The sequence below is a fragment of the Budorcas taxicolor genome, chromosome 12 (assembly GCF_023091745.1).
Source record: "Budorcas taxicolor isolate Tak-1 chromosome 12, Takin1.1, whole genome shotgun sequence".
Lineage (NCBI taxonomy): Eukaryota > Metazoa > Chordata > Mammalia > Artiodactyla > Bovidae > Budorcas > Budorcas taxicolor.
Window position 1 is genome coordinate 70,849,546 of NC_068921.1, and position 12,677 is coordinate 70,862,222.

The window sequence follows — 12,677 nt, forward strand, 5'->3', positions numbered from 1 at the left end:
GAAGTACTTAAATGCCTTTGTTTAGCCAGAACAGGTAATACATGTAATATGTATAAAGCTGAGGCTTTATCATTCTGACCCAAGATGTCATAATTCATTTCTTTATTCCCCATTTTTTGTTGTTGTTGTTGGTGTTAAAGCACTTGTTAAATTAGAGCTTTGACCATTACTTACAAGAGCTAATTTACCAAGACTGACCTCTTCATATAAAGTGCCTCTTTGCTTGCTGAGTAATACTGAGTTTCATTCTTTATCAAATGAAAATGGAGATAAGATCAGTGGAGATTTCAAATTATTTATTAAATGGGCCTGGCATGCCAGGCGTTTATGCTGCCACCTTGTGGAGATTAATGAGACAGACAGTTAAAACCAAGGGTCATGATGAAAACTTACAAATGGTTAAAAACCTCCCACACTGAATATTCTACTAAGTACATTATTTTAATAAACTAGTGTGCATCATTGAGTTTGCATTTCAGGGAGGTGCCTTGTTGTCTCTGCTACTTAAATTCTGTGGGTGTCTATAACTGTGCCTTATGGAAATCTGGTCAAAGAAGGAGCCTTTTTTTTTTTTTTTTTTTTCCGATGCAAAAGCAAGAGAGTTTTTATTACCAAGCTCGAGCTGGGGTTCCCACCGATACCGATGCAGCAGCTATAGGGAGGAGCCCTGAGCTCTGCGTTACATTGTTTATATAGGGTATTATCGCTCGAAAAATTAAAAAAAAACGGGAGTCTCTGGGTCTGATTGGTCACCTTCTGGTGAAGGGTTAGGTGTTGAGTTCTGATTGGTTCTCCTTTCCTGGGCTTGACTCGAATTTCCCGGGCTGGCCAAGGGTTCTGATTGGTTCGCAGCTGGTGGGGTGAGGTCAGGGGATTTCCAAAGGCTCTTTTCCCGGAACCTTACAAAATGGAGTAGCTTTGATTCTTCATTCTCCCCTTCTCTAGGATCCAGGACAGACCCAATCATGGGGCTGAGGTCAGCTCTATATTGTCTCCTGATAAGGGGACCATTGGTAGGGCCGCATATTGGGATCTGAGTACCATGAGCTGCACTGTGTTGATGCAGTTTTTAATGAAGGCCACTAGTTAGTTTAGTAAGCATGGCCTGAGGGTGAGTAGCAGTAACAAGATAATCAGGGGCCCCACCAAGGAGGATATGAGAGTTGTGAACCAGGGGGATGAGTTGAACCAGGATTTAAACCAATTTTGAGACATCTCTCTTTTTTTTTTTTTTTTTTTGACTCAGCCCTTTTCTTATCTTGGCCAGGGACTCCTTGACTACCCCTGAGTGATTTACATAAAAACAACACACATAGGCCCTCTGAGAGACTTCATACTCAAGATACTTTTTGGGAATTGGAGCGGAGGTCTCTTTCTTCTGTAACTTCTTCCTGCTGTGCATGGGCGTAGGCCTGCCTAATAGAGCAGAAGTCTCTCTCTACCTGATCTAAGTTGGGGTCTTCCACATCTGAAACCAGCTTCTACCCTTGTAGTAACAGCAATTTAGTTGGCCCCTCTCAGAGATGAAATAGACAAGGGCCAAACAGGAGACCTAACAGGATGGTCATCTCTGGTCCCTGGAAACAGAAGGCAACATTTGGGGTGAGGGTTGCAGGCTTTGTGACCCCTTCTGATGGGTTGGTGAGGCAACAGAGCTGTGCTCCAGGAATCTTGTGTTCAGTCTGAAGTTACCATCTTCCACCTGAATGGGGGCTCAAAGACATTGTTATGCATATTTCTTTGAGTAGGAACCGGGACTCTGTCTGGAGGCTGTACCAACCTTTGATTGTTTCTGTTTTTGTAGACCCTCCCTTCCCTGATTAGCAATTGTTTGAATCCATGCTTTGGAATTTAGCGAAGGCCAAGGAGGCTGAACAAAGTCTATATCCTACAGATAAGAAATGGAGAACACAGAACAGATCTGCACTCCAAAGCCCTACAGAGTCTCGCTCAGTTTTAATTTTAGGGAACTAGGCAACTATGACTGTGATAACTTACTGTCAAAATGGGGCATAGGACTGCCCCAGCTTGGAGTATAGACACTGACTTGAAAGTATTTCTGAGTTCCAAGTTTTAGATCTGAGTCTTGTATGATTAAAATCTTAATCTCATTTCTTTTTAGAATAGGTCTGAAACCCAGTCTGGACCTGGCACTTCAGGGAAACTTGTAGCCATGTAGCCAGTTGCCTAGTTTTATAAAAAGTAAGGTTACTAGCTTCCAGCAGACATTGTTTTGAAAATGGTGGCATCCAAGCCTGACACAACTCAGAAAACTCAAGTGTTTAGCAATACAAGGTCTAATCTGAAAGTACACCCATAGCATCACCTAGTTATTTTGCAGGATATCTGAACCATAGGTACTCTATTTTGACTTTTAATTGTAAACTTTTCCTTAATAGCCAAAGCAGATTTCACTGTTAATGACGTCAGTGTTTCTCTAGGTATGAGAAGATGCAAGAATTGGGACTCATAAAATCTTTTCCTGAAAAGATCTAACTATCTGAAGGCCTGTTCTGCCAGTTTTTCCCAGAGCACAGAGTGCCTCATTCCTGATTTTCACCCTGAACTCCTTTTTCAGGGGCGTTGAAAGTCAGCAGTTGCAGTGGCCACGGTTTAATCTTTGTAGATGCAGATGGCGAGTGTCAGTCTTCAGTTGGCAGAGCCCCTTTTTGCTCATAAACTTGATCATGATTATGAGGGGGGCAGTTCATGACCATTTTATCCCATGGTGCTGAGAGTGTCCATTCTCAGGTAAACAGGCCACTCAATGTGCTGTTACTGGACTAGGCCATGAAACAGTATCCAAAATTCTCTGGACCACCTGTCTTACTAGCTTTTTGGTCCAGGAAAATATTTCCTCTCGTTGCTTCTTGCCATATCTAGAGTTACACTGTTACCATCATTGATCTCATACGGGACTATATATTATTCTATTAGAGGCGTCACACACATACAGTGTAAGAAACAGCAATTTTGTAAAACAGGTGAAATACAAATAACATAGCCAGCAGTATTAGTAAAGTCACAAGTAAGACTTACGTTAAGAACTTCCATTAGATGTAGCCCAGTATATCTTCAGGTTATCTGACTTAGTCTGCCCTGTAGAGTCTTTATCTTCCAGGGAAATTATATATTGGCACTATCTATAAGGAACATAGCCCAGTTTTCTAGTGTTACTAGACTGATTATCTTTAGTATGATTTAATTTTTTAAGTAAATTTTCTCAGGGCCAACCAGTTAGAGTCTGGTAATAGAGAAATTTACCAAGGTAACCCAGAACTAGACACAGGTTATTGGCTACAAACTCAACAATTGGATTGATTTTGAAACTAGCATAGGATCAGGCCTATGACAGAAAAGCATTTGACTTATATGCAAAGGTCTAAGAAGTCAAGAAAACATAAATGATCATATGAATCAGGTCCAGCATCTTGGGGAAGCTGTCTCCCTCTGATGTCGTCATCTTCTCATCCTGGTGTAGTGTAGTTTCTCCTGATTAAAAAAAAAGTCCTTCCATCCATGTTGGAGACGACAGTCCCTTAAATTATGTCTTTTCCAGTCCTGGTTGCAGGTCATGAGGCATCTGATCTTCATCCAAAGATAGATTACTGAGATAAGCTTCAGAAACAAACTTAGGGTGTTCTTCAAGAATTCAATTAAATTTTACATTAACATTACATAACAGCAAAGAACTACCTAAGAGATGAGTCTTACTAGATGCAGACCTCCATTAACAAACTGGTATTTAACATTTCGAAATATCTTTTTTTTCCTTAAAGTTACCCTTATTTTTATTAAGTATAATCAAATTAAGGCTAGTTTGTTTGCAAAATAGGTCTGTTCTCACTGATTTTGGTCTGATTTCTACAACCATACTTGATTATAGGCTTTTTATTTTGCTGAAACATTTATAGAGTCTCAGATTGAAATTTTAAAATAAAACAGGGCTGGGAAACTCGCACCAAAGGCTTATCACAGATTTTGCATAACAAATCTAGGTGAGTTTTTTCCTTTTTAAGGTCTCAAAAATTTCTTGAGATTTTGTATCCATTAGAAAACCTTCCTAACTCATTTGATAAACTTACTGGAAACCTAAGAACTTTTAATTTTTGGAGGAGTCAGATAGAAAATATAATTGTTTTGTTTATAATGTTTAATTTTACCAAAGTATTGTCATAATTAGTTTGAGAGGAAGATTTCCGCTACTCCCTGAAAACATAAGATTCAACCCCATAATTTTTCAGATAGAAACCATAAAAGTTATAAGCATATTCACTGGTTCATTTAGTCCTTTTGCTAACTTTTGTGAAGTCATCAGGTTTTCCATTAAAATACCAGGACATATCAGAATGTTAAAAACTCCATATAATTTTTAGGATATCTGTATTAGTAACTTTACCCTACATTATAATATGAGCAGATTTATTACTCATTTGATAATCTTTTTTTAATGTAATTTAACCAACCAAATAAACACAGTTTAATATCTCTCTTTGGGATGCTTCAGGGGCCCTCTGAAGCACCCCAAAGTTAGCTAGAAGCCAAAAGTGCTTCATAGAATGATTTAGGAAGTTTTGTCAACAAATATCAGAAAGGTTTCAAGCACTCAGCCAGATGGGACTATAGGTCACTGTGAAACAATAGCTATTCACTCAGCCAAAGTAACAATATGGGATTTCAGAAGCAAATACAGAACAGACCATTTAAGAAGCAAATGAACTTAAATCTACTGTCAAATGCAGTTCAACATCTGAAGAACGTGTGTCCTTTTAACAGAGAGAAAAGCCAAATTCAAGTTTTTGCGCCAGCTTATTTTTAGTCATTAACAGTCCCAAATTTCTTTAGCTTCTTTGTAAGAGGAAACTAATGTTCAGTAATAAATGTTTCAAAATTGTACTCTATTTGGAAATGAGCTAGCTAGTCAGTGAACTTCCATCACTTAGTTTAGCACAACCCAATTCAAGTTACCCCAATTTGGACAGACTATTTCAGACAGACATTCCTAAAGCATAATTATTCTTAATAGAGTTTATCTAAATGCTCATATCTCATTTACATTTTTAGAAGGTTTTTTTTACTTGAGGTAATTTTCTTGTTGACAAACTTATAACAGATATAATATTTAACTCATATTAAACCTAGGTACAATGAAAATATTTCACTTAATGTTAAGTACTCTAAGACATGTTTATATTAGATAGGTCAACAAACAAACATTAATATCAGGTATTTAACACTGAATATTTCCCAGTTCACATAAACCTGGAATTTATTGTTTAATTTAGAATTACTTGGTTTGTAAGTGCTTACCTTTTTTAAGCCAAATAAATAGAGATCATATACAAAAATATCACCAAGACATATTCAGACAGACACAGTGTAAGAGCTAGCTCTAAGTCTTTTTTTTTTTTTTTTCAGTGTCAGGAGTTAGAGATGGTCTAGATAAGTGTTCCTGAGAGCCCTGGTCTCAAGGCACAGGGAAAGAAAATCAAGTTTTAACAAAATGGCGGCAGGTCTAAACCACATGGTTGCCAGACAAAGCAAAATTTCCTTTTCCAGGGGATCTTCTCGACCCAGTTCTCCCAATTGCAGGCAGATGCTTTAACCTCGGCTCCACCAGAGAAGCCATTAAATACAAAAATACAGTCTCTCAGAAAACCTCCTATAGAGACACAGAACTTCAGATCCAAGTACTAACATCAAAGATTTCAAGGAAGGAAAGAAAGCCAGGTTGAAAAAGAAGGGAGAGGAGGCGGGAGAGGGGGGGCAAAAGGGTGCCCTTACAGACGTCTCCTGACACCTACAGATACCCAGGCATTACGGGACTTTTCCTGGGCCTCCAGAGAAGGGAGGACTGGAACTCGGCCCTACCAGAAATCAGAACCAGAATTCGAGTTCTCTGCCAAGAGGAGGTGATCAGTCTCCAATCCTCAGCTCAGGCTGAGGGCCCTTCGACCAGATTCCTGCGTCCAGGACCGGGGGACTAGAAAAACAGGGAAGGATAGGAAGGGTTAAGGAGAGGAGACAGAGAGGGAAGGGGAGAGAGATCAATAAAGTCTCTTGTTCCTTATTGGTCGGGGCACTCTGGCCAGTTGTCCGAATCAGGAGGAGACCAGGGACAAAAGGGTCCCAGTTGCAGCCGCTGGTTCTGGTCCATTGGCAGGCAAGCTGGCCCCTGAGTACCCCGAGTGGTCAGGATGTCAGTCTCAGAGAAGAAGAGTCCCCGCCAGAGTCGCCATTTGTTGCAGGAAGAGGGACCCTTTCCAGGGCCCAAAACTGGGCTCTCACCTAACACTCGGAAATGAATTGTCCGAGGAGACACATGTGCTGACAAAGGGAACTTGGTCAGGGTGTCCGATCCGTGGTCAGAAGATGATATCTCGGACTCGGTGTAAAGTTCCCAAGTCAGAGGTGCCTTTTGAGGGCCAGCCTACATGGAAGGTCGGCCATTTTGCACTGCAAAAAGTGATTAATTTATTCCTTTTAATTCCTACACTGAGGTCATGAGCGCACATCTTGACCTCCTTAAAATTATCAGTAACCAAGGATAGAGGTGTGGGGCTAGAATGGTGTTGCCCCATTGTTCCTGGATCAGTCAGATGTTGGTAAGTTAACACAGACAATACGAACAGCCACACAAACAGAAAGAGAGACAGGAGAAATACACCTCCGGGAGTCCGGAGGTAAAACCGAATGATGACGGTCTCCGGCCGACCCGCTATCGTCTACAGAGAACAGGGGCACTCCGTCCCCCCACGCCGGGGTCGGGGACGTCTCCCAACGACCCCCACCAGTGACTCTCTGGCGCGTCCGCCTGAGTCATATACCGGTCTCAGATACCAGGCCCTACCAGGAGTGAAATGAAAGACAGAAAAAAGCTTACCGGCTGCAGATGACTCTCCGGATCGGTCTTCCCGTGGAGCCGGTGGGAGATCCTGGAGGAGCCCCCAAATGTTATGCCCAAGTCGCGAAATCTCCCAATGACCACCAGGGAGCCAATATCCGATGCAAAAGCAAGAGAGTTTTTTTTACCAAGCTCGAGCTGGGGCTCCCACCGATACCGACGCAGCAGCTATAGGGAGGAGCGAGAAGGAGCCTTTCTAAAGACCACTAAAGCTACTTCAAACACCCCAGAGATAGGGTTGAATGAAAAGGATTCTAGGACACTGTATCTTAAAATAGGAAGGAGAAAAAAATGTGGGTTAATGTTAGCATATCAATGACTGTTATGTTTTTTTCTCTACTTTCTAAAGTAAGGTGTGCGTTACTTTATTGAAATGGCTACATTTTTATAAACTTATATTTGCAGGCATTAGAAACCCCAACCCTACAAGGCCTTTCCTTTACTGTCAAACCTGGTGAACTGTTAGCTGTAATTGGACCTGTGGGAGCAGGAAAGGTAAGTTACGATGCCTTTTGTCAACTTGATGCAACACTGCAGCCCCTGTTAAATTCTCAGTGTGGAGCCCAGAGCAGAGTGTGACTCAGTTTAAGTTGGGTGTGTCTAGAACAATGTTTCTAGGTGTGTTTCATATAATATTGATTTTGCAAGAAGGTTTTACGGCAAATAAATCAGGATAAATGCACACTGTGTTTCTCCTCTTGATGCTTCACGTTGCACAGTTGAGAACTGCTTGTGGGGAGTTTGGACATCTCATTGAAGGAAATTATTTATGTGACAGCTGTTCAGGATGGACAGAGACAGTGGGGACTTCTTTTTGTCACAGTAGCCCTTCCAGGAAGTCTGGAGGTGGTAAAGGCCCTTCAAGGAAGCTCTGAGCATTTCCTCACGTGACTTTACTCAGCCCTCTCAGTGCTCATGTAGTGAATGTGCAACCACGTGATGGAGCTAAAGATACAGACGTGAAAAAGACCCTGATTCCTCTGCCCTCCAGAGGCAAGCAGGTTCTGGGGTGAGACAGACACACAAGCAGATTATTTCAGCCCAGTGAGGTGAGAACTCTCACGGTGTTTTCGTAGGCACGTCATTTCTTTGTGATATGAGAGTTGAAGGACATGTGTACATGCACTTAGTCTCCTGTGTTTTGTACAACAATATACAGAAATCTAAATGTGGGATGTGTACACTAGAGTGTGATGATTTCTTCTGTGATGGACTTTTAAAAAACTTTATTTTATTTGGAGGATAATTGGTTTAAAATATTGTGTTGGTTTCTGCCACATATCAACATGAATCAGCCATAAGTACGTATGTTCCCTCCCTCTTGAACCTCTCTCCATCTCTTACCCCATCCTACCCCTCCAGATTGTCACAGCACTGGATTTGAGTTCCATGGGCATGATGGACCTTTGTTTTTCAAACACAACAACCTGAGAATTATTTTAATTAGTAATCTTTGGATATATATTCTTCACACATAGCTTGCAAATCCAATACAATATTGTAAAGTAAAAAAAAAAAAGAGATCAAAAAAATAAATAAAAATAATTTTTAATTTATTTATTTGGTTGCATTGGGTCTTTGTTGCAGTGCATGGCATCTCTAATTGTGGCGTGTGGCCTGAGTTGCCCTGGGGCATGTGCGATCTTAGTTCCCTGACCAGGGATCTAAACAGAGCCTCTGGCATTGGAATGCAGATTCTTTTTCTTTCTTTCTTTCAGTTTTTATTATCTGAATATAATTACTATTTTTTAACTTTTTATTTTGTGTTGGGGTATAGCCAATTAACAATGTTGTGATAGTTTCAGGTGAACAGTGAAGGGAATATGTCAGCCATACGGATACATACGTATCCATTATCCCCCAATCCAGGCTGCCACAACATTGAACAGAGTTCTGTGTGCTATACAGTGGGTCCTTGTTGGTTATCCATTTGAAATAGTTGGTTATTCATTTTAAATACAGCGGTGTGTACTTGTCCATTTGGAACTCCCTAACTATCCCTTCCCCCCATCCTGGAAGATGGATTCTTAACCACTGGACCACCAGAGAAGTCCCCACATAGCTTTTGAAGAGCAAGTATTTGTCAAGTAAAAGATGCCCCAGATGCAAGAACAACTGCATTAAACATCAGATACAGAAAGTACACATCCTGCTGGTCTGCTCTGCTAGAGAAGGGTGTTAAATATTCTTAGTCTTTGTTGAGTAGAGCACTTCATTTGGGGGAAACTCAAGCAGAGTAGATTGTTATAGTATTAATATTCCTTATTAATTTTTAGTTTACATTGACCAATAGTGCTATTTTCCATTTTTCCCCTGCAATATCCAGAGCTGTATTTTATCCTCTTATGATATCATTGATCAAGCACCAGGGTGGGGTCAGCCGTGCTATGGGATGTGTTCCATCCTGGGTGCTGCCTGTTCATGTGTGTATGTTCGTGTCTGTTTCAGTCGTCACTGTTAAGAGCTCTACTGGGGGAGCTGCCCCCGAGCCAGGGGAAGGTCAGTGTGCTCGGGAGGATTGCATATGTTTCTCAGCAGCCCTGGGTGTTCTCAGGAACTGTGAGGAGTAACATTTTATTTGGGAAGAAATATGAAGAAGACCGATATGAAGAAGTAATAAAGGCTTGTGCTTTGAAAGAGGTGAGTAAGGACTTTTGATTTGCATCTACTTGAATTTCAAATCATGATAGTGTTGGTGTATGCTATAAGCTTTGTTGAAAGTTGTTCTTCTTTTTTTTCTTTTTCAGTTTAAAAGGTCTGTGATTTGTTGCTTTAAGTTGGTCTTCTGAGTAGATATACAGTCAAATACAGTGCTGTTTTAATCCTGATCTGATAATGATGGTCATAGATAGTCACAGATTTCATTTGGTGAAGTTTCATTCCCTTTTAACTTTTTTTTTTAAGACAATTACAAAAGTTTGTAAAAATAGAGAGCACAGTATAATGAACCCTCATGTACCCACCCCCAACTTCAGCCAGTATCAGCAGGTGACCAGTCTTGCTGCATCTCTACCCCTGCCTGTCTCACCCCCACCCCGTATTATTCTGAAGCAGATCCCAGACCTCAGATGAGTCCATCTGTAAACATTTCATCAATTTTCCCTAAAGGATAGGAAAGCCTTTGGGAAAAAATCACCACATTATTTCACCTGAAAAACTACCCAAATTCCTGAATATCATCAGCTTTCTCATCAGTGTTTACATGTTGCTCATCATCTCACTGAGAAATCTCCTTCAGCAGTGGTTGAATCAGACTCCACATGAGGTCTGCCTCCTGCACTTGGTTGGTGCCTCCTCAGTTCCTTTTAGTCTCTAGGTTTCCTTCTCCACTTGGTTTTGATGTGTAATTTATTATTTAAAGAATATAGAATGCTTTAAAAACTTCTTCTTAATACTGCATCATTTCATTGAGGGAGAGATTGTTTTCAGAAATGGCATTGAGATTCACAGAAAATGGCAAGAAGAAACATTTAACTACCTTGGGATTTAGAGGAAGTTAGTGAATGAATGATGAAAACTGAACTTACTTGATAAGAAAATGTAGCTTGGCAAAAAGAAAGAAAAAATATAAATACTGATTAAACAGTATGTTACTCTCTTGGGTTATAAAAATCCATGAATAATAGCATTAAAGGGCTCCCCCTGTGGTCTGTTCAGACTGGACATCTTTTATATTGTGAGGAAAAGGCTGGGAGTGTCTTTCAAAGGTGTGGTGTTGGATACTCCAAACCTGCTTTCTGAGGAAATAGTAATTTTTCTTGAGTAATGGCTTGAACATCATAGATTTTTATCAGGTGAGTAGCATTTTATGATGATGTGGACAAAACGGAATTCCTCCTTCAATGGGCTTCAATTTCTTTCTCCTGGGCTGTGGTTGGTTAATGGGAAATTGTGTTTGCAGAAATGATAACAAGTTAGCAGTAATGAGCTAGATTTTTATTGAATGTTGTTTATACTGTGTAAGAAAAGAAGGGGAATACAAACATAAAACAGTGAGATGGTAGCTCCCATTTATTCAGAGTCCACATTTAAGTCATTTTTCTACCTCAGTCACACACACATGCACAGAGAAGAGGGTGTATGAATTATTAATTATTTATGAATATCTTCAGTGTTACCGTCTTCATTTTATAAAAACTGAGGCTTGGAGAAAGAACTTTTTAAAAAGCAGGTGATGGATGAAAGTGGAAAGTGGGATGGGGCATAAATAGATCTCAGGCATTTCCTCTTTACCTTAATCATATCTACCTCCTGATGCCCAGATCAGACTCTAGAGACTCAGACCAGTGTGTGGCTATTTCCCTTATGACCTTGCCTTTCTGATGAAGCTCAGCCCTGTCTTTCTCCCCACATGTGAGCATCTCTGGAAAAGAGGAGGTGCTGGGACAGTGGCTGCCATTCAGCTTTTCCCCAGTAGCTGATGCTTTGCCATAGCCACGTGGGCTGATTGTACCAGTGTCCTGGGGCTTCCTGGACCCTGGGATATCAGACTGGTGGGAAGGGGCCCTGCAGGACGGGACTGCACAGTGCTTCTTCTGTACACGATGTGACGTTTATAAACATGAACTGCTCTCCTCTTCTCTGCATGGTCAGGACATGGAGTCAGGGCCTCTTGTGCCCATTCCCTCCTTGGCAGGAAGGAGACCCAGCATGGAGAAGTAGTGAAGAGATGAGACCTGGTTTCAGCTTAGTCTTGCCTGCTGTCACTTTGGTTGTTTTCTGTTTCCTTCCTGGCCCTCTGACATTTCAAGAGTACATTGGGTTAGAAAGTTTCTGGGAGGTTTAGGTGCTGCTCTGAAGTGTCATCTCTGACTGATTAGCGGGGGTCAGCAAGGTTGTTATGACACCTGGGAACCACCTAGTGAGTAATGATCCTCTGCTCATCTCCGTTTGGATTTCCTATATCAGTGGATGGGCATCAGGTGGTCACATAATAGTGGTGTGCTGGAGGTATTTTGTCCTATAGATACAGAGACTGTATGTGCAGCAGAAAAGCCTTGGCCTTTGGAGAGAAACACTCCTAGGTAGTATCTCTAAGTGTTGTCTCAGTTTCATTTCTTATTAAATGGAGGAGGGGTGGGGTTACTGTAAAGGCTACAGACCATGCCTGTGAAATGCAGACATGTCAGGGTTTCAGTAAATGGTTGCTAATGTTATTATTTTAGCCATTTTTTTCTACATCCATCCATCCACACTTACATCAATGTAAATATAATCAAGATTTCTCCTTATGCTTCTCCCTACCTCCTCATCCCCAAAATCCTAGAGGAAAAAACATGGGAAAAAAACATTTCTTAGAGTACATATGTCAATAACAGCTAGATACATGCAGTTCAGTTCAGTCACTCAGTCGTGTCCGACTCTTTGCGACCCCATGAAGTGCAGCATGCCAGGCCTCTCTGTCCATCACCAACTCCTCGAGTTCACTCAGACTCACGCCCATCGACTCAATGATGCCATCCAGTCATCTCATCCTCTGTTGTCCCCTTCTCCTCCTGCCCCCAATCCCTCCCAGCATCAGAGTCTTTTCCAATGAGTCAACTCTTCACATGAGGTGGCCAAAAATACTGGAGTTTCAGCTTTAGCATCATTCCTTCCAAAGAAATCCCAGGGCTGATCTCCTTCAGAATAGACTAGTTGGATCTCCCTGCAGTCCAAGGGACTCTCCAGAGTCTTCACCAACCCCACAGTTCAAAAGCATCAATACTTTGGTGCTCAGCTTTCTTCACAGACCAACACTCACATCCATACATGACTACTGGAAAAACCATAG

General features: G+C 41.2%; 1 protein-coding gene across 1 annotated transcript in view; it reads left to right on the forward strand.

Moving 5' to 3' along the window:
- LOC128057590 (ATP-binding cassette sub-family C member 4-like) overlaps nt 1-12,677 on the forward strand; it is a 192,481-nt gene that overhangs the window by 49,824 nt on the left and 129,980 nt on the right. The window contains 2 exon segments of the mRNA XM_052650038.1: nt 7,310-7,399; nt 9,353-9,544. Of these exon segments, the coding sequence (XP_052505998.1) occupies nt 7,310-7,399; nt 9,353-9,544 (282 nt within the window).